This window comes from Amphibalanus amphitrite, unplaced genomic scaffold (assembly GCF_019059575.1).
Source record: "Amphibalanus amphitrite isolate SeventyFive unplaced genomic scaffold, NRLGWU_Aamphi_draft 000000F_arrow, whole genome shotgun sequence".
NCBI lineage: Eukaryota > Metazoa > Arthropoda > Thecostraca > Balanomorpha > Balanidae > Amphibalanus > Amphibalanus amphitrite.
Window position 1 is genome coordinate 2,215,882 of NW_024881498.1, and position 26,070 is coordinate 2,241,951.

The 26,070-nt window shown below is 52.5% G+C and overlaps 1 protein-coding gene across 2 annotated transcripts in view; it reads left to right on the plus strand.

Moving 5' to 3' along the window:
* Positions 1-26,070, plus strand: part of LOC122382368 (synaptic vesicle glycoprotein 2C-like) — a 58,401-nt gene that overhangs the window by 6,360 nt on the left and 25,971 nt on the right. For both annotated transcript variants that reach the window (XM_043368037.1, XM_043368900.1), the window contains 2 exons: positions 12,963-13,212; positions 21,108-21,208. In XM_043368037.1, the coding sequence (XP_043223972.1) occupies positions 12,963-13,212; positions 21,108-21,208 (351 nt within the window). The remainder of the gene's footprint in view (positions 1-12,962; positions 13,213-21,107; positions 21,209-26,070) is intronic.

The following is a 26,070-nucleotide window of genomic DNA, read 5'->3' on the forward strand; positions in this document are numbered from 1 at the left end:
CCGAGTCATGCGCCAGCCGCCAGTTTGTCGAAGTTGTTCAAATAGGCGAACTTCGACGATTTCTGGTGAACTGACCCTTGACTTGACCAACAAAAAAGACAGATTCATTTTGTTCATGATTTTTTTTACGCTATGACGAATGCCGCTCACCACGTGTCGTTACGTGGCCTAGAAGCCTACACGTACACATGGGCGTGAAAACGCCCACCCCACCCAGCACTTACGAGAAAATTCAGACCACTAGCACGGCACGGATTAAAGAGGTGGTTTTTGGGTTTTCTGGGTTGCCATTTGGATTTCGTATTTGTTTTGCGCAAAGATGATGTATTCGGCTCCAGTAAGTCTTCCAGTCAATCCTGGAAACGCTCGTGGTGTGTCCTTTTCTACCTCGGTGGGTGGCTCCCCGATGCGTAGCAAATTGCAGCTAGAACGAAGAGGACCTCGCTGTGGTAGGTACTAGAATTACTCGCAAGATTAGCGGCACTATCTTCAATAATCTTGAGCGTCACCTTCAACGACTTCCGGATTGACTGACTTCTTTTTTCTTCTGTTTTCTTTCCACTTCACAAAAGAAAACTGCTTCCTTGCCTTGCTGCCTGCGTTTGTGCGAGACTTTTAAGTGTCATGTATTTGATTTAATGCGTATTATCAAAATAAAATGGTTACCTTCTACCGCTATTTCATATTAATCACAATACCTTTATTGTTGTTTGCACTGTTCGAGCAATCGAGATAATATGAGAAAAGTAGGCCTAAGTGTCAAGGCGTACCTCTAGTAAACAATAAAAATTAAGTGCACGCTCGCGCTTGTAAATACTCCGGATCCCCTCGAACTTATCCTGAATGTTGCTATAATATTGGTGAACAAATTTATAAATTCTGCAACAGAGACACATAAAAGCACATAAAATGAAGCATTGTTTATTTTTACAGGATATGAATGTCGCAGCTGCACCACTTGGGGAAATCTGGCAATTATAGTTTATCCCAGAATTCCTGAGCTAGTATTATCCTAAATTGTTTTGTTCTCATTTACATGATCTGTTTGCGTCAAATATCAAAACTGGTGCATTACATGCTATTTTGAATTTCCGGCTGCAACTTTCATAAAATCAGATGTTTGAAACATGACGAAAAAGCTTTCGTTTCCATATAGTTTTAACTAGGGCTGTCTAGTTGAATACTAAATAAATATACCAAGCCCCCGTGACGTCACGATCTGTCCAACCTTATTACGGAGCGAGCGAAGCGAGCGTAGTCTTTCCTTAGATTAACGGAAATTTCTGAGTATGAGCGGCCGGCCGGCCGGCCGGCCGGCCGGCCGGCCGGCCGTGGTCACGCTTTTGCGAGGCTTATATCTCAGCAACCACTTGACCGATTTACACGCGGCAATTTTTGTAGGGTAGCTTCATTCCTTCTACCAAGTATTGGACTATTCCCGATGCATGTGGGTGACCCCTTATGCACGTGCCACGTGCAAAACGAAGAGGTGTCCGTTTTGTAATTGTTGCAATATCTCGGTAACCACTTGGCCGATTGCGCTGAAAGTTGGCATGTAGGTAGGCACCCACTAGGCACTGCATATCCATGTGCCAGAGTTGGGGCGCTGCTGCACGTGCGCACGTGCAGGGGTCGTTTCCAGATCTCGAGAACGGCTCCACCGATTGCGCTCAAATTTGGTACACAGTTAGGGACCGGTTAGTAGGGTGCCGTGCGCAAGTCAGTTGGGACCCATTTTGCACGTGCGCACGTGCAGGGTGCCGCTTCCAGATCTCGAGAACGGCTGGGCCGATTGTGCCCAAATTTGGCACATCGCTAGAGACCAGTTAGTAGGGTGCCGTGCACAAGTCAGTTGGAGGTACCCCCTCGCTATTTCGCACGTGCAAGGCCCACCCTCTCGCTCGCTCCGTTAGTCGCCCCAAAAGGCGTTATACTGGTGTTGTAGTAATCTTGTGTAGAACCAATGGCAAATAAACCTCAATTAGAAAGATAGTGAGCCCTGCACGACGTGCACGTGCGGAAGGGCGAGAAGGTACAGCCCTCTGCTCACTGCGTGGTAGGTATACGTTACACACAACAATATCGACCTACGTTCTTACTTAAAGGAAATAGTTCACTTTTTAACATGGGTTTTGAACTGGAATAGCAGTTCCGTAGCTTGGGCTGAGACGAGCATAAATCAGGAGCTTTTACAGCCCAACGATCACCCTAGGCAAAGATATTCTATTTCTCGTCCCGAAAAAGGTGTCTTGCGTTGAGGATGTGTGCCTTGCATATATTTCCATCCAGTATGAAAAGAGCATGGGTCCCGAAAATTCTTCAGAAACTAGAGAAATTATCTACGAGAACTCTAGAGAAATTCTCGTACTGATCAATTAGGACATTCAGGGGAACATTATCAGATCGAGCAGATCGCCCAAATGCCGGTGGCTGCGATAATTTCTCTGTTTCTGAAGAATTTTCGGGACCCATGCTCTTTTCATACTGGATCGCGTGTGCCTTACAGAAACTGAAAAGTTCTTCCTATATCAAAATATAGAAAAAAAATCTTGTTATAAAAAGGTTTTATTTTCTTTGCTGATTATTTTGAACATAAAAAATAATAAATCGTTGCAAAAAAAAATAATTTCGTGAAAGTGAACTATTTCCTTTAAAGCGACGGAGATGCATAATAGTACTCTCAAAATGTCCACAACAACTTTTCACACCCGTCCTAAAAGTGGCACATTTGAAAGCTCCATATATTTCCAGATATCAGGGAAAATGTTGATTTTCAGCTATTTGCTCTGCCCCGAATCAAATTGAGCCTGACTGCGCCCCTTCCAATGGGAAAGTCCAAATTGAGCCTGGCGAGGGGAGGTCGGAGTTTTACGCACGCTGCCCAGATACGCACGTTTGTTGTGATAGCTCGCACTACCTGGGTAGAGGCTATTCACTGCGGCTAACAGGGGAGGGGAGCCCTCGGGTATCCAGCGGTAGGTCAAAGTTCACAGAAACTGGCCGCCGGGGCACAATGATGGGATGTGGACCACAGCTGGACTTGGGCCCTCCCCCATCCCCTACCCCAGTTGACCCGAGATGGGTCGCGGCGTGCCCTCAGGGCCGGCAGGGTGTGCGGGGCGCCGGCGGCACGGCCAGCGCGGCGGTGAATGTTTTTGGGGTGGTGTCTGCTGATTATGAGCGAACGGGCGAAACAAAGTCTTTTCACTAACGGAGAAAAAAATCTTAGTATGAGCGGACCGGCCTGCAATGTAGCGATTTTGAGAGGTTCATAGAAAAGGAACCACTTAACCGATTGACCTGCGTTTTTTCTGGTTTCTACGCCGTAATTAACTTCAATTGACAGGGCTGCAGAGTCGATGAATTTTGCAGGACTCTGACTCCCATTCCGACTCCGCAAACCTGGCAGGGCTGAGGAGCCGACAAATTTTCGGTGACTCAGACTCCAGTTTCGATTTCCAAAATCGACTCCGACTGTGACTCAAGTCACAGCTGTCGACTCCAACCGATTCTTATCCGACTTCGACTTCGACTCCCACTCCGACTCCGCAGCCCTGTAGTGTGTATTGATAAATCTAGGCGTCTGTCGTGGCACGTGCCACGTGAAAAGTTAAGGGTGTTTAAGTTTTTTTTCCTGAAATATAGTCCTTTTGAAAGGGATATAGATATCTTACCAGCGCTGGGCAAAGGGGTGTTTGGACATCTCTTGCGTTTTTCGCAGATATTAATAAAAAACGGCAGCGCAGAGCAACACCGTTTTCGGCACACTTCTTGTTGCAGGTTTCCCGCACATGCTGCGAAAATTTCAAGCCCAGGCCTCTCAAGGTCAGGTCACTAGGTAGGTCACGTCAAATGACCTCGCCTCAGAAAAAAATAAAATGCTCGTTATAGCTATATTGACTGAATGATCGCCTTGGAACTTTGAGCGATTGATAAGTGCGATGTGCATTGAGAATGTTTATTTCGAAATTTTGATATCGCTGACCTAAGTGCAAAAAAAGTGAGGTATTCAGTCTCAGCTGAGTGAAGAAACTACCGTTTTGGCAACCTGGAATACCTAAAGGCTTTAATCTGCCAAATGAGTTGCCGAGTCTGTGAAAGAGGTGGATTTTTCATTTACATGCTTTCTTCCTTTGTGGCCCGCAACCCCTAATTTGGGGTGGACAAGCTGCCCCAACGGTTCCTGGCCTCATGAAAAGTTGTGGGGCACCACCCCCTGTATTTAAACTCGCACAGAAATAAAACCGACTTCGCAAAAACAACGCTCGGCGGCCGCCCCGCGCCGCTCCCTCCCGCGCTCCCTCTCGCCGACCGACTCGCCGCTGATCCATTTTCCACAACAAATCCCAGCCGCACGCGACAACTCACACGCGCGCCGTGCACCGGACGCGCCTCCGCACAGCGGCAACTACACCTCCCCCTGATCCTGAGGATCATTTACATCCCTCACAGAAACATCCTTGCGGAGGACGGCGGGTGCGCTGACTTCGCCGAGGAGCCACGGCAGGAGGCTCCGGCGCTGGAGCGTCGCATAACTCCGGCCCCTGCTCAACTGGAGCCGGCTGGAGGACTGGGAGAGACGGGGGATCCATCACGTAGATGGGGTCGTCCGCGTCAATTTCAGCACATGGGGGCGGCTCACTATTTCTGCGCCGCAAATCCCTGACGTGTCGTGGCATACCGTCCACATCGACAACCTGCGGAGAGACCACCGCCGTGACGGTACCCCGGCGGGACGGCTCCGTGCAGCGCGTCCCACGGCGGCGCACCCACACCGCGTCTCCGACTGTGTATGGGCCCGTCTCCACCGCAGGGAGCTCCCGCGCCCCGGCCCCACCGTCCGCGGCCGTCCCTGGCGGAGCAGCCGGCAACCGCACACAGTCACTCGGCTCGTACCTGTACACGCCACAAAACGGAGCGCTGGCCACCGCCTCGCCGTCACGCGGCGTCACGTTATACAAGTGTACCGCCTCGGCGATATCGCACCGTTTCCGGGCGGCGATCACTTTCACTGTCCGGTGGCAGCGCTCGATGACACCGTTCCCGCTCGGTGCATGGGCCGCCCGGAACCTCACAGCCACTCCCCAGCGCGCGGCGAGCACGGCAAACGGTCGGCCGCGGAACACAGGATCGTTATCACACAACAGCTCCGCCGGAGCTCCTCGATCAAAAAATATCTCCTCCAGCCGCTGAATAACGCACACACTGTCCTGCCGTCGCAGCGGCCGCCATACAGTGAACCGCGACGGCCCGCAGTCGATTACACTGAGGTACGGATGGCCCCCATAATGAGTTATATCAATGGCCAGTCTGTGCCACGTCTGTGGTACACCCAACGACCCGTGTCGCCACTTTACTGGAGCCGGGTCGATCGCTCGACAGACATCACAATTTGTCACCACGGCGCGTACCTGGTCTCTCGAGACGCGGCCGATACATCGGCGAGCAAAATACAATGTCCGTCGGACGCCCGGATGACCAGCTCGCTCGTGCACTTCAGCCACGCTCTCTGCACCATCGAGGCTCGCGTTTACAGCGTTCGGCTCGTCCGCTGTGGCCGCGCTTACTGCCGACGGTTCACCCACCGCGGCTGCGCTCACTGCCGGCTCGTCCGCGGCAGCTACTCCCACTGCCGACAGCCCGCCCGCTGCGGCCGCGCTCACTGCCGACGGCTCGCCCGATGCAGCCGCGCTCACAGCCGCCGCGCTCACTGCCGACGGCTCGTCCGATGCAGCCGCGCTCACAGCGGCCGCACTCACTGCCGACGGCTCGCCCGCTGCAGCCGCACTCACAGCGGCCGCGCTCACTGCTGACGGCTCGCCCGCTGCAGCCGCGCTCACAGCGGCCGCGCTCACTGCCGACGGCTCGCCCGCTGCAGCCGCGCTCACAGCGGCTGCGCTCACTGCCGACGGCTCGCCAGCCGCGCTCACGGCGGCCGCGCTCACTGTCGACGTCAGATCGTCTCGGAGCCACTCCCTGGGCACTCGAGTCAGTGCATCAGCGCGATTATCCGCCGATCGAACGAGCGCCACTGTCAGACGGAGCTCCAGCTCGATGACCAGCTGACGAATAATCGCCACACGCCGTCGGATGAGCAGCTCGCCGCTGGCTTTAGTACGGAGGCGCGCGCGGCCACTGATCGCGTCGTCGATCCACCGCTTCACCGTCACCGAGTCGGTTCGGAGATCGATTCTCCGTGCGCCCCACGCAACTGCCAAGTTAATGCCTCGAATAGCGGCATCGAGTTCGGCCATATTTATGTGTACAGCGTCGTCTCGCCTGAGCCAGCATGCGTCCTCGATCACCTCACCGTCTGTGTTTTCCAGGACCACTCCGGTGGCCAGCGAGCTGGCGTCTGTCCAGGCGACCACCTCGTCCCCGTCGACACACCACACGCCACGGGCCGGGTCGTCACTGGCGAGGCGACTCGCGATACAGTCCATCTGCACGCGCAGCGCGGCGTCATCAGTGATGTCGTCCCATCCGCGCGTCAGCTCATTTACACGCCGCTTAAGCCATGCGACCGCGGGTCGAAGCCACCCACACACTGGTACGTGGGCCACTAGCTGTCCGCACCACGCGAACACAGATCGGCGAGTCACACGTTCTGGCGGCGCGCTCACGGCATTGTCCCGCTTCCACCGCAGCTGCCCGTTCTCCTCGTGCACCCGCAGGCCCAGGAGCCGCGCTCCACTGGCCGCCCGCTCCGGCGGCTTACAGTCCAGTCCAAACTGCGCGAAATGCGCCACCACGCGCTCGGCACTGACTATGTCCTCATTTACAAGGAGGTCGTCCACATATGGGAGGACGGCACGCCCGATGTCGGGGTCCTGATCGAGCACAGCACGCACGACAGCCTTCATCACGAGGGGCGCGATATTCAAACCAAAACCTAGGCGGGTCAAACAGAATCGCTGCCCCCGCACCATCACCGTCTGAAACGGCCAGAGTCGCTCCTCCAGGTGCAGCTGGAGGTAGGCACGCTTCAGGTCCACGACCGCCACATTTGCGCCGTGCCGGCGCCACTTGCGGAGCTGTTCCGCGCACACGTCGCTGTCAGCTGTGTGAGCCTGCACAAAGTCATTCAGTTCTCGGTAGTCCAACACCGGTCGAACTTTCCCCCGATTGCGCTGCTCCACAGCCATTAGCGGCACCAACCCTTTCGGCGGCCCCTGCCGCCGCTCGTCATACGGCACGAGCCACTCCCGCTCTATCCAGTCGTCAAGTTCTGTCTCGAACTCGTGACGAGCGGCGGGCGGCACAGCATACTGCGGCACAGCGTTCGTGAGGCACTGGGGTCCGATCCCATCGGACCATTTCCATGCAACCGACCACTTCCGGGCAGCCGCGTTGAACTGCACCCGGAAGTCCGGCGTCTCAATGTCTGGCGGCGCACGACACACTGCTCCACAGAACCGCACCACAGAGGGGGACAGCACCGTCACGCCCCCGAGAGCCGAGATACCGCTGACCCCGAGCACCATGTCCACGCCGAGCGGCCGCTCCTCCACCACCAGCGTTTCAAGCGCGGCACGATGGCCCGTCGGCGCCTCGACCGTTACACTGCCAATGCCGCTGCATTTCAGGTCGTCGCCGCTGATCGTGGTGACGCGCACCACCCGTCGCCTCCACTGCGCACAGAATGGCGCGTAGATGATGGTGTCGGTGCTCCCGGTGTCGATGAGGACCGAGCACTCTCGTCCGTCCACGTGCAGGCGTGTAATCGGCAGCGCACCGCTCACTGTCGCGCAGGAGAGAACGGCGGTGCTGACCCGTCCCCTCCGGCTCCGTTTTCCGACTGACGCGGACATCTCGCAGCAATATGGCCGGGCTCTCCACAGGTCCAGCATCTCAGCGGACGCGGACCGCGCGGAGGCCGTCCACGCGTCGGCCCCGGCGGCTGGCCGGGTCCAGGCGCCGCAGATGGGTGGCTAGCCGGCGGCGGCACAGTCCGACGCGCCGCTGCTGCTGCTGCGGAGAGCCGCTCGTCGGTCAGCACAGCGCGAGCGCGCGCCAGCACCGATGACAGGTCCAGTCCATCTGCCCGGCAGCCAGCGCGGATCATCTGCCGGACGCTGTCCGGCAGGCCTGCCACGAATGCGCAGGCCAGCGCTCGCTCCGGCACTCCTCCGAACAGCGCCGCCAGCCGGCGGAGGTCAGCGAGGAATACGTCCGCCGACTCTCCTGGCATCAGTCGCCGAGCGGCGAACGCTTCATAGGCGGCGTACTCATCGAGAGCAAACGCCGCCTGGAGGGCGTCTCTCACGGCCGTCAGCGAGCAGCGACTGGCCGCCGGCAGCTGGGACCATACGTGGAAAGCACCGCCAGCGAGGCGCAGAGGAATCACAGTCTCGGCGGCCACTCCCCTCAGCTGGCACAGCATCTCAGCACGCGCCAGCCAGCTGACCACATCTTCGGTCCCGTCAAACTCCGGTATCAGCCGCGCATCAAAGGGTGCCGACGGTACCGCGACCACAGGCTGTGAGACGGTTGCCGAGTCTGTCACACCACCATCACCAACCGGCACCGGCGCTGTCACCGGTCGCGGGACGATTGTCGGCGCCACCGCACTTGCCATCACCGGAACCTGGTCCAATGACACTGTCACGTTCGTCGTCATAATGCCGAAATAGCTTGTATTTAAACTCGCACAGAAATAAAACCGACTTCGCAAAAACAACGCTCGGCGGCCGCCCCGCGCCGCTCCCTCCCGCGCTCCCTCTCGCCGACCGACTCGCCGCTGATCCATTTTCCACAACAAATCCCAGCCGCACGCGACAACTCACACGCGCGCCGTGCACCGGACGCGCCTCCGCACAGCGGCAACTACACCCCCACGGCCCCAGAGTTGTGGGGGCAAGCTGCCCCCAATGCCCACCCCCGGTTCCCGCGCCTATGTATGAATCTATGAAATAATGTTGGTAGATTTCCGATTTCGATTTCTCCAGTTAGAGGGGCTCAAATACATTACGAGCCCCCCCAGCCGAAAAGTTGGAGGGGCTCAGCCCCCGCTAGCCCCCCCCCCCCCCCCGGTTCCCGCGCCACTGGTGGCTGCTAGGGTTTTTCGGGGTGCTGATCACAAATATCATGTTAGGTTTGATCAAACATGATACCTTCATGCATTTAGGCCAGGTCGGGTCAAGTCAACCAGTAGGTTCCTGCCGGTAAATATATAGTAGGTGTCAACCGCCACTCATAGCTTCGTAACATGTTACAAAGGCACCAAAACTACTTCTTAAATGTTCAAACGGATGTTGAATTCTAAATGAGCTTCAAAACCTGTCATAGACACATGTAAAACTCGAAAAGTGAATCAACGTCACCAAAGGTCAATGACCTAACCTGAGCTTCACGTTACCTTGACACCAACCATAATGCATGGGATCAACATAATATCCCATGTTTGAACTCTTGAAACCACAAAAAGAAGTGCAAAGGTGCGGATAGTGTGAGCCGATCGGCCAAACATGGTCTCAAGAAATAGGTCACAGGTCGAAGGTCCTTGGGGTCAGGGTCATGAAATTTTCGGGGTAGGTGTAAAATCGATAGACTCGAGGGTACCGACAGTTTCGTCGCGATCCGCTACTTTTTATGCGAGTCATTTGGAAAAAAAAACATTCGACCCCCTCTCCCCTCCTATACGGGCGAGGGTTGATGATGTTAAAACACCCTCGGTCCTGCGCGGTTGGCGCCGAGCACCGGCCCGGCGCGGGTTAAATACATTCATCTTGATGTAGATTCATCTTGCATTGAATAGATGCATAATTCTACCAAAATAACATGCTCTCAAATTTGGGTTTGTTTGACATTGTTTGACCTGACCTTCACTTGAACATGGCCTAAATTGTCCCTAATATTCGGACATGGCTTAAAAAAAAGCATGCCTAAACAAACAAACAAACGCAACATTAACAAAAAATACACGATCGCAGCAGAGTTTTGTTTCAATGTGACCTTTTGTGACCTGTCCTAGTGTCAAACCTGACCTACTAACAGTGACTTCACAAAGCAATGCATGCATAGCTAAAGCCAAATATTCGTTATAGAGAGAATATTATAAATTTGTTTTTGCGCCGGCATATTCCATTTAAGTGTAGCCCTGGAAAGTGTTGAACAATTACTTTGCGATGACCTGTAACTCCATCGTTGGGACCGAGGTCAATGCAGCTGAGTCACTTGGTAGATTTATAACCGCTATCGATGGCCTTCTTTGGAATTTTGAAAATCGACTTGATGGTTTTTGAGATAGCAAGAAGTCGAAACGCTCCTGTAACAATCATGAAAATGGCTAATTCCTCCCTGTGCTTCAGAACGGCCTGTCGGGTCGGGTCCGGCCAGACTGTCTGGGTCGGCTTCTGGCCGAGACATAGCTTCGGGCTATTGACCCGAGTGACCCCGGCCCGCGTCCACCTCCCCGCCCCACCGCACCCGGTCGACTGACCCGCCGACCGGTTTAGCCTCTGCGCTGGTCACCGATTCGTGCCTGTTTACGCACCCTACTCGCACTCCCATTCCGTAGTAAGCGGCTGACAGCTGAGCTCATTGAAGGCATGGTAGGGACGATTCTAGGAGGGGGGCAAAAAAACTTAGTCTCAGGACGGAAAATACAGAATTTTGTCTATTGTAGCCACACGGAGAGGTGGGTCTAGCCAACAAGGGGTTCAAACAAAGTCGTGTGGTATTGCGCGTCCCTCCGTTAGGACTTCCGCGCGCTCGGTAGCAGAGCCTTTGAGATATTGGCCGGTTTCGCTGAAACAAGTATAACCTACCACGCAGTGAGCAGAGGGCTGTACTTCCAACCGGCTTGTGCAAAGCACCCTTCTAACCGGTCGCTAGCGGTGTGCCAAATTTGAACGCAATCGGCCCAGCCGTTCCTGAGATCTGGAAGCGGCATTCTGCACGTGCGCACGTGCGAACGGGGTTCAAACTGACTTTTGCACGGCACCCTACTAACCGCTCCCCAACCGTGTACCAAATTTGAGCGCAATCGGCCCAGCCGTTCTCGAGATCTGGAAGCGCCCCCTGCACGTGCGCACGTGCAGTAGCACCCTAACCGCAACACATGGGAATGCATTGCCTGGTGGGTGCCTACCTGTATGTCAAGTTTCAGCGAAATCGCCCCAGTAATTACCGAGTTATTGAAATGAGAACCAATTTGGCACCTCTTCTTTTTGTATTTTGCACGTGCAGTGGGGGTCACTCACATAGATCAAGAGTATCCGACCTTTGGTAGAAGGGATGCAGCTACCCTTAAAAAATTACCGTAAGACAATCGCCCAAGCGGCTGCTGAGATATGAGCCTCTCAAAATCACTACTTTTGCAAAACAGCTTGAACACCCTTGACTTTTCACGTGGCACGTGCCACGCCGGTCACTGAGATGTATCAAAAGTAGTCAATTACGGGGTAGAAGGGATACCCAGCAAAAAAGACCGCAGGCCAATCGGTCCAGCGGTTGCTGAGATATAGGCCTCTCAAAAGCGTTACAGGCCGGGCCGGGCCGCTCATACTGAGATTTTTCCGTTATATTGAAAAGACTTCTCTTCGCTCGCTGCGCTCGCTCGTTCGTAACAAAACCACCAGCGTGGAGCTCCACCATGTTTTCCGCATCTATTTACTTTGCATCTTTTTAGCACATCTTTAAGTGGTCTTGTCTCCGAAGACGATCCGAACAGACCCTATCCGGTACACTCTGACAGACCCTGTCCGGCACGGTACCCTCTGACACACCCTGTCCGGTATCCTCTGACAGACCCTGTCCGGTACCCTCTGACACACCCTGTCCGGTAGGCACCCTCTGACAGAACCCTGTCCGGTACCCTCTGACAGACCCTGTCCAGTACCCTCTGACAGACCCTGTCCGGCACGGTACCCTCTGACAGACCCTGTCCGGTATGGTACCCTCTGACAGACCCTGTCCGGTATGGTACCCTCTGACAGACCCTGTCCGGCACGGTACCCTCTGACGGAGCCTGTCCGGTACCCTCTGACAGACCCTGTCCGGTACCCTCTGACAGACCCTGTCCGGCACGGTACCCTCTGACAGACCCTGTCCGGTACCCTCTGACACACCCTGTCCGGTACCTACCCTCTGACAGACCCTGTCCGGTACCCTCTGACAGACCCTGTCCGGTACGGTACCCTCTGACAGACCCTGTCCGGCACGGTACCCTCTGAAAGACCCTGTCCGGTACCCTCTGACAGACCCTGTCCGGTACCCTCTGACAGACCCTGTCCGGTACCCTCTGACAGACCCTGTCCGGTACCCTCTGACACACCCTGTCCAGTACCCTCTGACAGACCCTGTCCGGCACGGTACCCTCTGACACACCCTGTCCGGTACCTACCCTCTGACAGACCCTGTCCGGTACCCTCTGACAGACCCTGTCCGGTACGGTACCCTCTGACAGACCCTGTCCGGCACGGTACCCTCTGAAAGACCCTGTCCGGTACCCTCTGACAGACCCTGTCCGGTACCCTCTGACAGACCCTGTCCGGTACCCTCTGACAGACCCTGTCCGGTACCCTCTGACACACCCTGTCCAGTACCCTCTGACAGACCCTGTCCGGCACGGTACCCTCTGACAGACCCTGTCCGGTACGGTACCCTCTGACAGACCCTGTCCGGCACGGTACCCTCTGACAGACCCTGTCCGGTACCCTCTGACAGACCCTGTCCGGTACCCTCTGACAGACCCTGTCCGGCACGGTACCCTCTGACAGACCCTGTCCGGTACCCTCTGACAGACCCTGTCCGGTACCCTCTGACAGACCCTGTCCGGTACGGTGCCCTCTGACAGACCCTGTCCGGCACGGTGCCCTCTGACGGAGCCTGTGGCGGCACGGTACCCTCTGACAGACCCTGTCCGGCACGGTGCCCTCTGACGGAGCCTGTGGCGGCACGGTACCCTCTGACAGACCCTGTCCGGTACGGTGCCCTCTGACGGAGCCTGTGGCGGCCAGGTCGCGCCATGTGACCGGTGCCGGGCCGGGCGGCGCGGACGCCGCCAGCTCCGAGTCGGCCTCGCTGGTGCGTCACGCCACCAACCCGTTCATGTGCTACACGGAGGGCGGCGCGCCGGCGCCGGCGCCGGACGCCGAGGGCGCCGCGCCGCCGGCCAGCGCGCCGCCGGTCGCGCCGCTCGCCGACACCGCCGAGCTCGACACCGAGGATAGCGTGCTCAGCCAGTTCCACGAGGACGCCATCCGACAGGTGAGGCCACACCGGGCCGGCCACAGACTCCTGTGCCTGATCAGAGACTCCTGGGCCGGCCAGAGACTCCTGTGCCGGAACAGAGACTCCTGTGCCGATCAGAGACTGCAGTGTCTGGTCAGAGACTCCTGTGCCGGATCAGAGACTCCTGTGCCGATCAGAGACTCCTATGCCCGATCAGAGACTGCAGTGCCGGATCAGAGACCGCAGTGTCTGATCAGAGACTGCAGTGCCGGATCAGAGACTGCAGTGTCTGGTCAGGGACTGCAGTGTCTGGCCAGGGAGTCCTACACTTTTGGGACACTCCCATTACATCATGCCATTTTTGTGTCAAATACCTAGATGCCGCAAAAGGTGTCTTAAATTGGTTAACATTATGTGCAACCGTTTTTACGCTATGAGCGCAAATACTTGCTTACTCCGTTGCCACTACACCTATTATTCCAATTTCACCCTGATTACACACCGGCTTATATGACCTGGCGAGTCGACCTTCAACGACTTGGAATAAATGTTTTTTTTCAGAAAATGTGCGAAATAAGCTCCGTGCCACCGTTTCAACGCTAACTGCGAAAAAAGCCTTGAGATGCATCGGCATCATCATAGAGGGGCATCATCCCTGGCCTGGCGAGAGCTCAGACGACGCATAGGTCAACATATGAGACACCATATGCCAGTGACCTGACCTGACCTGAGGCCAGCTTTACCGATATAAAAATCGTTGTCTGGCAGTAGCTTTATTTCCTTAAGTATCCCAAATGTTTTACAAGTCACGCACGGAATAACTACTGATGTGAAAACAATGCAGATAGGTTGCCTAATGTTACTTTTCATATCAGTTTATAGTTATTTTTTCGAGTGACAGACGAACACCGAAGGTGATTTGGAGAGAACGTCCGCAGCCGGCGATTTTCTCTTAGCAAAGGTAACATCTGAACTGAAAATGTGGTTGGTGTAGTACAAGATCCAACTCGAGTACTACGTGATGTTCATGACATGATATCCGAGAACCATTGAAGTCCGCCTGGTTTTATTCTTTATTCATGTGATGTCCTCAAAAATCATTTTCATTCCCTGAAAATTTCATGACCCTGACCCAAATGACCTTTGAACTGTGAGTTGTGACCTACTTTTCGAGGCCATGTTTGGCCGGAATCGCGATTCGGCGTATGTCGGCTCGCATTAGCCGCGCGTTTGCAGTCTTTATGTGGTTTCAAGCGCTCAAACATGTGAAATGATGTTGGTTCCATACATTAGGGTGGGTGTCAAGGTCACCTGAAGGTCAGATCAGGTCATTGATCTTTGGTGACCTTGGTTCACTATTTCGAGTTTTACATTTTTCTAGGCCAGTTTTTGGAGCTGAACTCGAATTTAGCAACCATATGAACATTTACGAAGTAGTTTTGGTGCCTTCGGAACATGTTACGAAGCTGTCAAAGGCGGTTGACACCTTCTACGAATACCCGGCAGGACCCCTACTGATTGACCTGACCTGACCTGACCCGACTTGGCCTAAATGCATGAAGACATCATCTGTGCTCAAAACTAGCATAATATTCGTGATCTACATCCCGAAAACCCCATAGCAGCCACACTTTACGACGTTCTAACAGGTCCGGATTTTCCCGACTTTTGGGTCATTGACCTGAACTGGAAGTTCAAACAATGACCTAGGACCTTAAAATTGGGTATCATCGGCTTCGTCTTGTGACGGGCAACACGCTCGTTTTTTTCCGCGAAGCACTAGCTCGATCGGGGGCGAAACGGCAAGGTGGGGTCCAACGGACCCGCTCCCCCCCCCTTATACGCTCGCGGCTGGAAAAACACCAATACGGGCGAGGGATAAAACTACACTATATATCCCCGCAATTCCCATTAACCAAAGATTTTGGTGATACCATTTAGTTTTAAAAAATTTAAATTTTAATTTTTCAACTTGGAATGATTTATAAAAAAAAACAATTTGGCCGTCGTTTTCGGAATTTATTTTTGCTTCTACAATCTTACCATGATAATGATTATGACAATGATAAAAATATTACAAACATGTTTTCCCCCAAAAGGTCGCTATACAGCATTGAATTTTATCGTACAGAGGCAAAAATAACAATAACTGTCAACTGGTCTGGACCACCACCCTTGTGGCGCAGTTGGCAAGTGCGTTCACGTTTGGTGTGGGAGGTCCTTGGATCAAAGCTGACCTCTGGCAGCGTTTTCCTTGGCCGGCTCCTACCCAGGAGATGGCAGTAACTGGGGAGTATTCGCTCGGTCGTGGGGATTACCGCTGTGCCAGCCAGCGCCCCCGGCCGCAGGTACACGGGCCTGATCCGCCTTTAAACAGATCCTTCGGTCCGGTGACATGTCCCGAGGGCACGGCCTCGCTTCATGTCCCGGAGCAGCCCTCTGACCTGCCGGGCCCGAGAAATCGGGATAGCCCCAGCGTGCGCACCAGTGCGGTGCCACCTGGGGTGCGTGACAGGAAGCGTGCGGTCAAGGCTGTCCCGCGTAGCGGGTGCCGAAAACGCTTCGTACCACTGCCGTGTATATAGTGTACTAACCCAGTATGAATGTGTGCTACTAACGACAAAAGCCCGGGTCGGGCAACAAAAATATTTTAAAAAAAACTGGTCTGGACCAACTTTGGTCAAATGTGATCAAAATCTTATCGCAACTCAAATAAGTTTTCTAAAGATATTTTAAGACGCATACGAAATTCAAGTTGAAACCCAAAGAGCCATAATGGCCAAGGTCATAGGCCATACTGGCGCATGGTTCTCCAGAGAGCGAGGTTTCCCTCTGCGGCCGAAGGAGCATTGTTATCCGCCTCTGGCGCTTTTCTCACCGCTGCACTGCTGTACGGTCATAGATACTAACTGCTGGGAGCGCACTTAGCGCACTGGTGACAGGGCGGCGGCGAAAATTGTTACAACTTTTCTTTGATTGATCTTTTGACACATAGGCTCATAAGTGAGCCTATGCAAGTTAATTTTTTTAGGGTTGGAGGGTCCCTTTAACCCGCGCCCTGCTGGGGGGTGTTTGAACACCCCCCTTGTGGTTTTTCGCGAATATCTCAAAAACGGCGGCGCTCCGCGCCGCCGTTTTTGGTACACGTTACCATACATCAATTCTACACATGTTGTGAAAATTTCAGACCAAGGTCATTCAAGGTCAGGTCACCAGGTCACTTGAAGTGACCTCACTTCATAAAAAGTTTCAATGTCTGCCATTGCTACACCGAGTGACAGATCGCTCTGAAACTTTCAGCGATTGATAAGGGTAACAGTATCTATAAAATGTTAATCTCAGAATTTTGATATCGGTGACCTAAGGTCAGGTCAATTTTGCGACCTCCCCATTATAAGTCAATGGGAGAAAATTGAAATGCGCCTCTTTTGGACGAAAGACATTATAAACACTCCCAAACACTGAATTACAAGTGGTTTAAACACACTGAACATGAAAATGGTGTCCGTGACCCCTATTTATGCCCCTGAGGTCATCTCAGGTCACGAATGGTGTCTAACAGTTTTTCGCAAATAACTTTTGATAGAGGCATGCTAGAGCGGTGAAAACGCCTTAGATGTGTTCAGCTCGACGATACGGATCGACTGATATGCAACATGATCTTTTCCGGTCAGGTCATGACCTTGACCTGAGGTCAAATTTTCAAGTTGACCTTTCAAGGTCAAGTTATAGTTCATTCGATGCGTCTTGACGAGAGGAACACGATGCCGGTAAAGGTAAGCTCGCACAAGGCTTGGGTCAAAAATTATTGCAGAAAAACTGTTTCCGAAAAAATCGGCTATTTTTTCAGTTTTTGCCCCCTGCAGGCAAAACCGTTGACGTTAGGTCAAATCTGAGAGAACTAGTCAGAAAGGGCGTTAATAGGGCTATCGAATGCGCTTTTCCGCGGCGCTTTAGCTCTATTGGTTCCCGAGTTATGCGTTGGCTTCCTGGAAATTGTCGACATTCGACCTGAAAATCGGCGAAATTTTGCCTTCAATGACCTCTGGTGACCTGACCTTTGACCTGACCAAAAAAGTGACCGAAGTGATTTCGTCATTATTTTTGGCGCTCTTTCGAACGCCGCCTTCTGCGTATCGCTACATGGCCCAGGAGCCGAGTTAGAAGGGGGGGGGTGTTCAAACACCCCCCCCCCGAGCAGGGCGTGGAAATCCAGGACCCCCAGCCGGGCGCGGGTTAATCAGTGGATGCTGTAAAGTATAGTCCAAAACAAACGCAAATATACAAATGGCGCACAATACGCCGTCTGATCCCAACAAAACCACCCATTTCTGGAGGGCGTGGTTTCTTAGGACGTAAAATACACATTGGGAGTAAAAAACTACCAAGTTGTATTAATTGTTGGCTGGAAGCAAAAGCACTAGGTACTCCGGCACCGAGTCCACTAGTCCCATCCCCGGCTGCCCAGTGCTGGCGGCTGCCCGTCTTCCACCAGGCACTGTCCGCAGCGCGGTGTTTTCCCAGTGGCGGGGGGGGGGGGGGTAGGGTAGGGGCGCCAGCGCCGATCGATTCTTGGACGGGCTTCCGCATGAAAACACGCCTGCAGTGCCCCCCCCCCCCCCGAGAGCGCCTGCAGTGGTGTTGGGGTCGCTGGTCTGTGAAGCCACTGGGCCGCTGCATGGGTCTGTGAATCCAGTGGGCCGCTGGTCTGTGGAGCCACTGGGCCGCCGCGCTGGTCTTTGAATCCAGTGGGCCGCTGGTCTGTGGGCGTCACTGCGGGGTAAGCGATTGGAGCCGCTGGGTCTGTGTGTCAGAGTCTGGGGCCGCTGGTCTGTGGGCGTCACTGCGGGGTCAGGGACTGGGGCCGCTGGTCTGTGGGGTTCTAGGGTCTGGACTCTGGGGCCGCTGGTCTGTGGGTCAGGGACTGGGGCCGCTGGTCTGTGGGTCAGGGTCTGGACTCTGGGGCCGCTGGTCTGTGGGGTCCTAGGGTCTGGGTCCGCTGGTCTATGGGGTCAGGGACTGGGCCGCTGGTCTGTGGGGTCAGGGACTGGGTCAGCTGGTCTGTGGGGTCCTAGGGTCTGGGTCCGCTGGTCTGTGTGTCAGGGTCTGGGGCCGCTGGTCTGTGGGTCAGGGACTGGGGCCGCTGGTCTGTGGGGTCCTAGGGTCTGGGTCCGCTGGTCTGTGTGTCAGTGACTGGGGCCGCTGGTCTGTGGGTCAGGGTCTGGACTCTGGGGCCGATGGTCTGTGGGTCAGGGACTGGGGCGCTAGGACCGCTGCACCGGTCAGCACTTAACCCGGCAGTTGCTGGGGTATTTCGCCACCCACCGTTTGCTGGGGGGGGGGGGCGTTAAACGCCCCCAGCCGATAACTCGAGAACCAATAGGCGCAGCGAAACGCACGAGGCGGCAAACGAAAGAGCGCGACGAGACGCTTCAGATGAGTACTTTAAAGTTGAACTTTGAGGTCACAGGTCGGGTCAAGGTCAGGTCAAACACCTGAAATCGGGCTTTCAGTAGCATGGATTTCAGGACTTCGCAATGGGCGCCTCTCGCCATAAACTCTGTCAAAACGGTGCACAATCCATCTTATAAGGCCTACAAGAGTGTCAGCTCCATGTAGGGGTCAGTCAAGCATAGGTCAGGGTCAAGGTCAGGTCAACCGGGTAGGCACATATCCCCGAAAATCAAAACTGATATTCGCAGCCTGTGACACATGTTTAATAGGTAATTTGGGGCGTAGAACACGATGGTGACATTCATTTTATCATATGTGTACGTGTTTGGCTAAAAAAGTTCAATTTAAGAAATTCATGTATCATGGTCGTAAAGTAGTCACGAAAAATTGCCAAGATTCAGTTCAAGATTATGGAAAATGCGGAACGATAATTAATAATCGAAGATATCCATTTGATTGATCATGGTATTGGCAGTCTAATGGCGTTTACGGCATGTCTATATGTCTATTCTGTGATTTTATATGATTTTTTGAACATATGCCGTTTTTGGTCGAAAACTCAGAAATCATGACGTCACTCAAACCTCGATATCTCAAAAATTTTCCGACCGATTTTTTTTGAAACTTTGTCACAATAAACTTCAATCAATTCCCTACAGGTACCTAAAATTTGGCGCGCCTGCGGCGCGCCGTTTTTATGCTATGGCCTGGCGAAAAAAGTGGGGGCGTTTAACGCCCCCCCCCCAACAACTCGCGGGTTAAAAGCACCACTGACAGAGATGGGTTTAGCTGCATGCTATACGCAGTACGTACATACATCCTCATAGTGTTGGGATGTCCCCAGTCCCACCCATCCGTGATTTTCAGGCAGCTATTTTTCTGAATTGTGTGCGTACTATACCTTGTTAGTTTTTTTTTTAAGTTCGACCCTCACTGTAAACATCTCTTTGAACAAAGCACAAGAAGTGGTAGCTGAATTACTGAGAAAACTGGTGGCGCACATTGATTTCACAGACGATAACTGTATCAAACTGTTTCTATGTACTTATTCCAAGGCTCGCAGCTCGTATTTGCCCATCTTTACAACCCCACAGGGATAGACGACTTGTCAGGATTATAACTGAAGTGATCAATAAATTGCACGGCGTTTAACATGACGGTATATAATCGGTGTTCAAAACTTATTTTTAAAACGTAACTCATAATTCCAACACAGTGTGCACTAACCAGTTTTCTCAGTAATTCAGCTAGCAATTCTCGTGCTGTGTTAAAGAAGATGTTAACAGCGAGGGTCGGACATAAAAACGAACTACCGTTGCCAGTTGCCACTCATTGCACTATCATCACTACTCAGCTATATGTAGATGCATTGATATCCAATGTGCGCTCATATCAAAATAAGGTATTTATACCTCTGTCTCTGTTTGTCTCTGCCTGTCACTGTCTGTCTCTGTTTCTGTCTTTCTATGCTGGTCTCTATCTGAATCGGTCTCTGTCTCTCTCTCCCTCTGTCAGTTGTCCCTAGTCTCTGTCCGCCTGTCTGACCTGGTCTCTGTCCGCCTGTCTGACCTGGTCTCTGTCCGCCTGTCTGACCTGGTCTGTGTCCGCCTGTCTGACCTGGTCTCTGTCCGCCTGTCTGACCTGGTCTCTGTCCGCCTGTCTGACCTGGTCTCTGTCCGCCTGTCTGACCTGGTCTGTGTGTGCCTGTCTGACCTGGTCTCTGTCCGCCTGTCTGACCAGGTCTGTGTGTGCCTGTCTGACCTGGTCTCTGTCCGCCTGTCTGACCTGGTCTCTGTCCGCCTGTCTGACCTGGTCTCTGTCCGCCTGTCTGACCTGGTCTGTGTGTGCCTGTCTGACCTGGTCTGTGTGTGCCTGTCTGACCTGGTCTGTGTCCGCCTGTCTGACCTGGTCTCTGTCCGCCTGTCTGACCTGGTCTCTGTCCGCCTGTCTGACCTGGTCTGTGTCCGCCTGTCTGACCTGGTCTCTGTCCGCCTGTCTGACCTGGTCTCTGTCCGCCTGTCTGACCTGGCCTGTGTGTGCCTGTCTGACCTAGTCTCTGTCCGCCTGTCTGACCTGGTCTGTGTGTGCCTGTCTGACCTGGTCTGTGTCCGCCTGTCTGACCTGGTCTCTGTCCGCCTGTCTGACCTGGTCTCTGTCCGCCTGTCTGACCTGGTCTCTGTCCGCCTGTCTGACCTGGTCTCTGTCCGCCTGTCTGACCTGGTCTCTGTCCGCCTGTCTGACCTGGTCTCTGTCCGCCTGTCTGACCTGGTCTGTGTGTGCCTGTCTGACCTGGTCTGTGTCCGCCTGTCTGACCTGGTCTCTGTGTGCCTGTCTGACCTGGTCTCTGTCTGCCTGTCTGACCTGGTCTGTGTGTGCCTGTCTGACCTGGTCTGTGTGTGCCTGTCTGACCTGCTCTCTGTCCGCCTGTCTGACCTGGTCTGTGTGTGCCTGTCTGACCTGGTCTGTGTGTGCCGCAGGCCGGGGTCGGCTCGTTTCAGCTGGTGCTGTTTCTGGTGCTGGGACTCAGTCTGGCCGCCGACACCATTGAGCTGTTTGTGGTCGCCTACGTCATCCCCAGGTCGGTCCACTGCACTTTGGTAACAGCCGCAATAAGGTGTAAACAATTATAATTGAGTGAAGAATCCTAACGTACCGTATGGATAATCTGGCACATTACATCGGTTCATATAATAAACCAGAACGATCAAATAGCTCGAAATTGGGGGACTTTTAACCCATTTATGCCCAGGAATATTGACCATCATGAAAATCGACGAAATCAAAATATGTTATGCTCCTACAAGGGCCTTGCATGGAATCGAAAATAATTTTTGCCTGCAGCAAAAGTTTTTCGAGAAAAACGTAAAAAACATGCGTTGCGAAATCGCAACGAAGGGCACACCGGGCGCCATCAGCGTTGCGAAAACGCAACGACGGGCACTCCAGACGGACATAAAGTATACACTGAACTGCCGTATATGCTAATTTGTTTTGACAAAACATCAATCAACTGTTGACAACTATTGCTTGAAAATGCGGAACCCACATCCGTCATGCTCTATAACCCGCCTAAGAGCCTCAGTGAGGAAGCATAACTTCATGATTCGCGAACGGGGAGATGGCAACACGGTCATTATCAACCATTTACGTTGTCCATTGCTGTTCATTTAAAGTTGTGGTCGACACGTATCCAGGGTGATGTTTTCTTTTTGAAAACTAGACAGAGCCATTACCCCCACCTATCAAACCCCACACTAATACAATTAAACGGAGGATTGGGAGTAAACCAGTGCCTCACGTATGCGCGTATATCCGCAATCATTGTTAACCACCCTCCTAGGAGTAAAGTTAATTTCCATTGCAGGTTAGTCGTACCCACTCTCAGTAAAAAAAGGACCGATCCGGCTCTAACAAATAACCCGCGTAAGGCGTAGCGCATCACAACAAATCGACTCCCAGTTTATCATGTTTACACCTAATCCAAAATTTTCATGGCCCCACTCTCAGCGACCTTCACGTGTAACCTCTTTCTCGAGACAATGCCAGGACAGAATGGTGATTCGACGTCAATCCGTCCTTTCCATCTTTAGGATAGTTGAATCCTCCTCCACGCCTCAACCCCCTGTTCCGGGCTGGACCGGCAACGTATATCGCAATCGGGCAGCTCACATAGGAGCGCGCCTGTAGCCGGGTGCAGTGAGTGCTTGGGAGGGGGGAAGGGGGTGGGTCATGGGTGGCCTGCCCACTGGCTGGGCTCAGTCTCCAGTCTACGATTAACCGTGTCCGGTCAGACAAATATCTCCCCTAATTCCAATAATCCTGCTAGCTCTAAAAATGGTCTGATTAGATAAAAAGCCTATCAAAGCAAGAAAACAAGCATATACTCTACATTAAGCAGCTTATGAATCTATGCGAGTTATGAATCCTAAAAATCATTATTTTCCCAGGTCCGCCCTCATTACCCCTGCCGAAGGGTTCAGCTACCCCCAGAGGGGGCCTATCCCACTATTTGCCGACCCTCAGTTATCTTTTCTAACGTAAATGTTGGTAGTCAGCAGATTCTATCCAGAGAATGGCGATGCCTATCGGTCGCCTGATACCAGAATACATCCCCCTTATTCATTATATATGCACAATGTACACAGTAGATCCAATTTCCAAAGGACCTAATTATCTCTCAGCTCCGTTAGCATCGCCGACCGTTTGATGCATGGGTCCTTTTCCTACCATGCGATTTTCAGATGCATGGGGACACATTGCTTAGTAACAGCCCGAGGCCGAAATCTGCGAGAGAATAAGAAAGGAGTGTTTGTGGCTGTTTGAGCCAGCAAATATGAAATGTGTCGCAACATTTTACGTGCGAACGCACCTTGCAATAAACATACCTATACACGTCCCTCGACCCTCATGGCATAGGCGGCGAAGCGCGGGGGGAGGGGGCACCGGGGCACCGTGCCCCCTTGATTTTGCCATTTTAACAATATCCCTATAGGCGTTGCATGGAAATGGAAATGGAAAGAATGGGACCAAAAGTCGGCAGTGCCCTTCCCCCCGCCCTTAATTGAAGATGTTCCGCCGCTACAGCCTCATGGCTACAAAATGAGAGAGAGAAAGAGAGAGAGAGAGAGAGAGAGAGAGAGAGAGAGAGAGAGAGAGAGAGAGAGAGAGAGGGAGAGAGTTGGGGAACGAGGAGGAGAGGGAGGAAGATGGGGGAGAGAAAGAGAGAACCCACAGCGTATCACGAGTGAAGTCTATTGTTGATATTCATACTTCCGCTACCCTGCAAATGTGCCCATCGTTGCGTTTTCGCAACACCGCTGTCTTTCCGATGTGCCCTTCGTTGCGTTCCCGCAACGCGACCGTAGTCATATTTGAAAATAGTCACAAACCCTTTTTGTAGCATTATTTCTTAACAAAATGCATATCTACGCTATTGTAAGGACTCTGCAGAATATGTTTACACAATTTTCATTACGATATTGTTAAGCACTTAGCCTACTTATCTTGGTTTTCGTGACGTCATCACTCACAAAACCTTCGACTTCCCTCTGGGAGCTCTAGGCAGTAACTTACCGGCCGCACAGACTTGTAACTGCGTAGCATCATGCGCGCAACCATGCTACACACGCTGAAACTTGTCTCATCGGTTAGTCTCTTTTACACACTTCTCAAGCTTCGATCACGTCGACGCTTGCTTGCGTTGCGAAAACGCAACGAAGGGCGTAAATGGGTTAAAATCTAGTAGGAACGAGAGTGGGGTGGGTAGCGTGACCGGGAGGGCTCATTGGTCGCCCAGCCTGTGCGATAGATGACAAAAGCAAATGAAATGACTTCAGCCTGTAATAACCTGTCATGACTTGCTACGTGGTGGAAATGCAGTAACCCTTCTCGGACCTATTGGTTTTTACAGTTAGTACCAGACATGTGCATGTATCCGAACGATGGATGTATGATCTCAGTGGGCCTCAGTTGATCTCGAAGCAAACTGAAGGCTATAATCTATGATCCCATCGGATCCGGCGTGAAAAATTGATCTTGGATCTATGAGCTCATACTATTTAATGATAACTAAGTACAATGTACAGCCCACAGCTAAAGTAATGTACGGTTTTACCAATCTCAACGGTTGGCTTTGACTGGCGATTGTTTAATGCGGAGTGATCGAAAAGAAGATGTCAATAGCTAAAGTTGCAGCTGCAAGGGTGACGATACATATAAGCTACATTCAAAGTTTCATTGTAGTCTGGCTAATCGTTCCTAAGCTTCAGAAGCAAAACATACCCATGACTGAAACCCCACATTACTTCTGCTGTGGACTGTACATACATGGATCTATGATATGAGTGGATCCCCCCCATGCACAACATTAGGAACCGTGTTTTAAGGGTTTCTTTGTCAATAACTGCCACAAAACAATGGATTATGACGTGCAATCACATAAAACTACTAAAACAGAACGTTTGTGAGTTGCAACAAACAAGTGTTTTTTTTTCGGATTTTTGTGTGGACAAAAACAAGTGAGGATCAATGATCTCACTGGATCTCATGCGAAAAAAAAGAAACTAGGATATGTGATCCCCACGGATCTCTCGCTAAATTAGAGGGCTGGATCTATGATCCCGTCGGATCCGAGATCAGGATCCGTGGAATCATATCCCAGATCCATTATCTCGGATCCATGCACATGTCTGGTTAGTACATACGTCCCCGCCGAGGCAGGGGTGGGTACGAGACCCCCCTCCCCCTCCTCACCGTTTCAACCCCAATTAAAGGTAGTGTGCCACCTTTGAAAGATTTCCCATTTTATTTTTCCTAGGATAAGAAGCTTCTGTTTTTACCTAATATCGCAAAAAAATCAAAAATGGGCCTGGAATAGTGCCTTTTTCGCCTAAAAGTTTATCGGTTTTTCGATATGTATAACAACTGTAGTGGACTGACATGCAAACAGGCGTCGGCAACAATCGCGAATGCGGCGCACATGTGACAATGAGCAAAGGTCATTAGAGAGTTACGACGTACGGGAATGAGTTATCAGCTGTCTAATCGTAGACAACACAATGTCGAGCCTTAAAGGGACTATCCCACCTTTAACATGGGGTTTGAGTTGAGATAGCCAAGTTTGCGGCGAGGTTCAGAAACCACTATCTATCTAGGTTGCAACCCCCGCGGCCTCTTGGTGTTGAAGAAATTCGTGCCCTTCATTTGAAAATGGGCCTTGTACAAGGCCCTATCTTCAACATGGAGCGACCGTTAGTGTGACGTCACCTCGTTTAGTCATTCTGATTTAAATGGGTTTGTTCGTTGAAAAATCGCTTAAAACTTGGTCTGAACTTTGTTGTGGTGCCTACAGAGTAAAAAGAATCAGCTTTATGACAGTAATGTGGCCTGGGGAAGGAGGTAATTTTGGGCTGTGACGTCACATATTTGAAAGTTTGTGTTTGGAATATGGGAAGCCTAAGATGTTTAATGAAAAATAAATGCCAGAACCGTGTTCCTGGTCATCCAATCTATAAAGTCGGGCTCAATTTAACTGGTTTTAACAACATTTTAGAAGGTGGGATAGTCCCTTTAAACTGTAAGCCTGTATTGGTATTGTTTCTTTTATTTGGCTGTCGAACATTATTTATGGTTTGAAATATGATTTTATGTGAAATAATTGATATGAAAAAGCCGTCTCTTAAGTTATGACCCCATTTCACCACACGCAAGTGGCAGAACTGACAATGATCAGCTGACGCATTTTTCTTGGCCGAAGTCAGAGCGCGCGGCCCGACGCACCACCACCGCACCACAAAGTATGAGCAGAAGCCGCGCCCAAAGCCAGGGCCCCGGTAACGTGAGGTAGCCGAGTCGGGGCAGCGTGCGCTGACCCAAGCCGAGGCCGCAGCTTTGGGCGCGGTCTACCGCATCCCCGCGGCCAGCCGCGGGCTATCACATGAC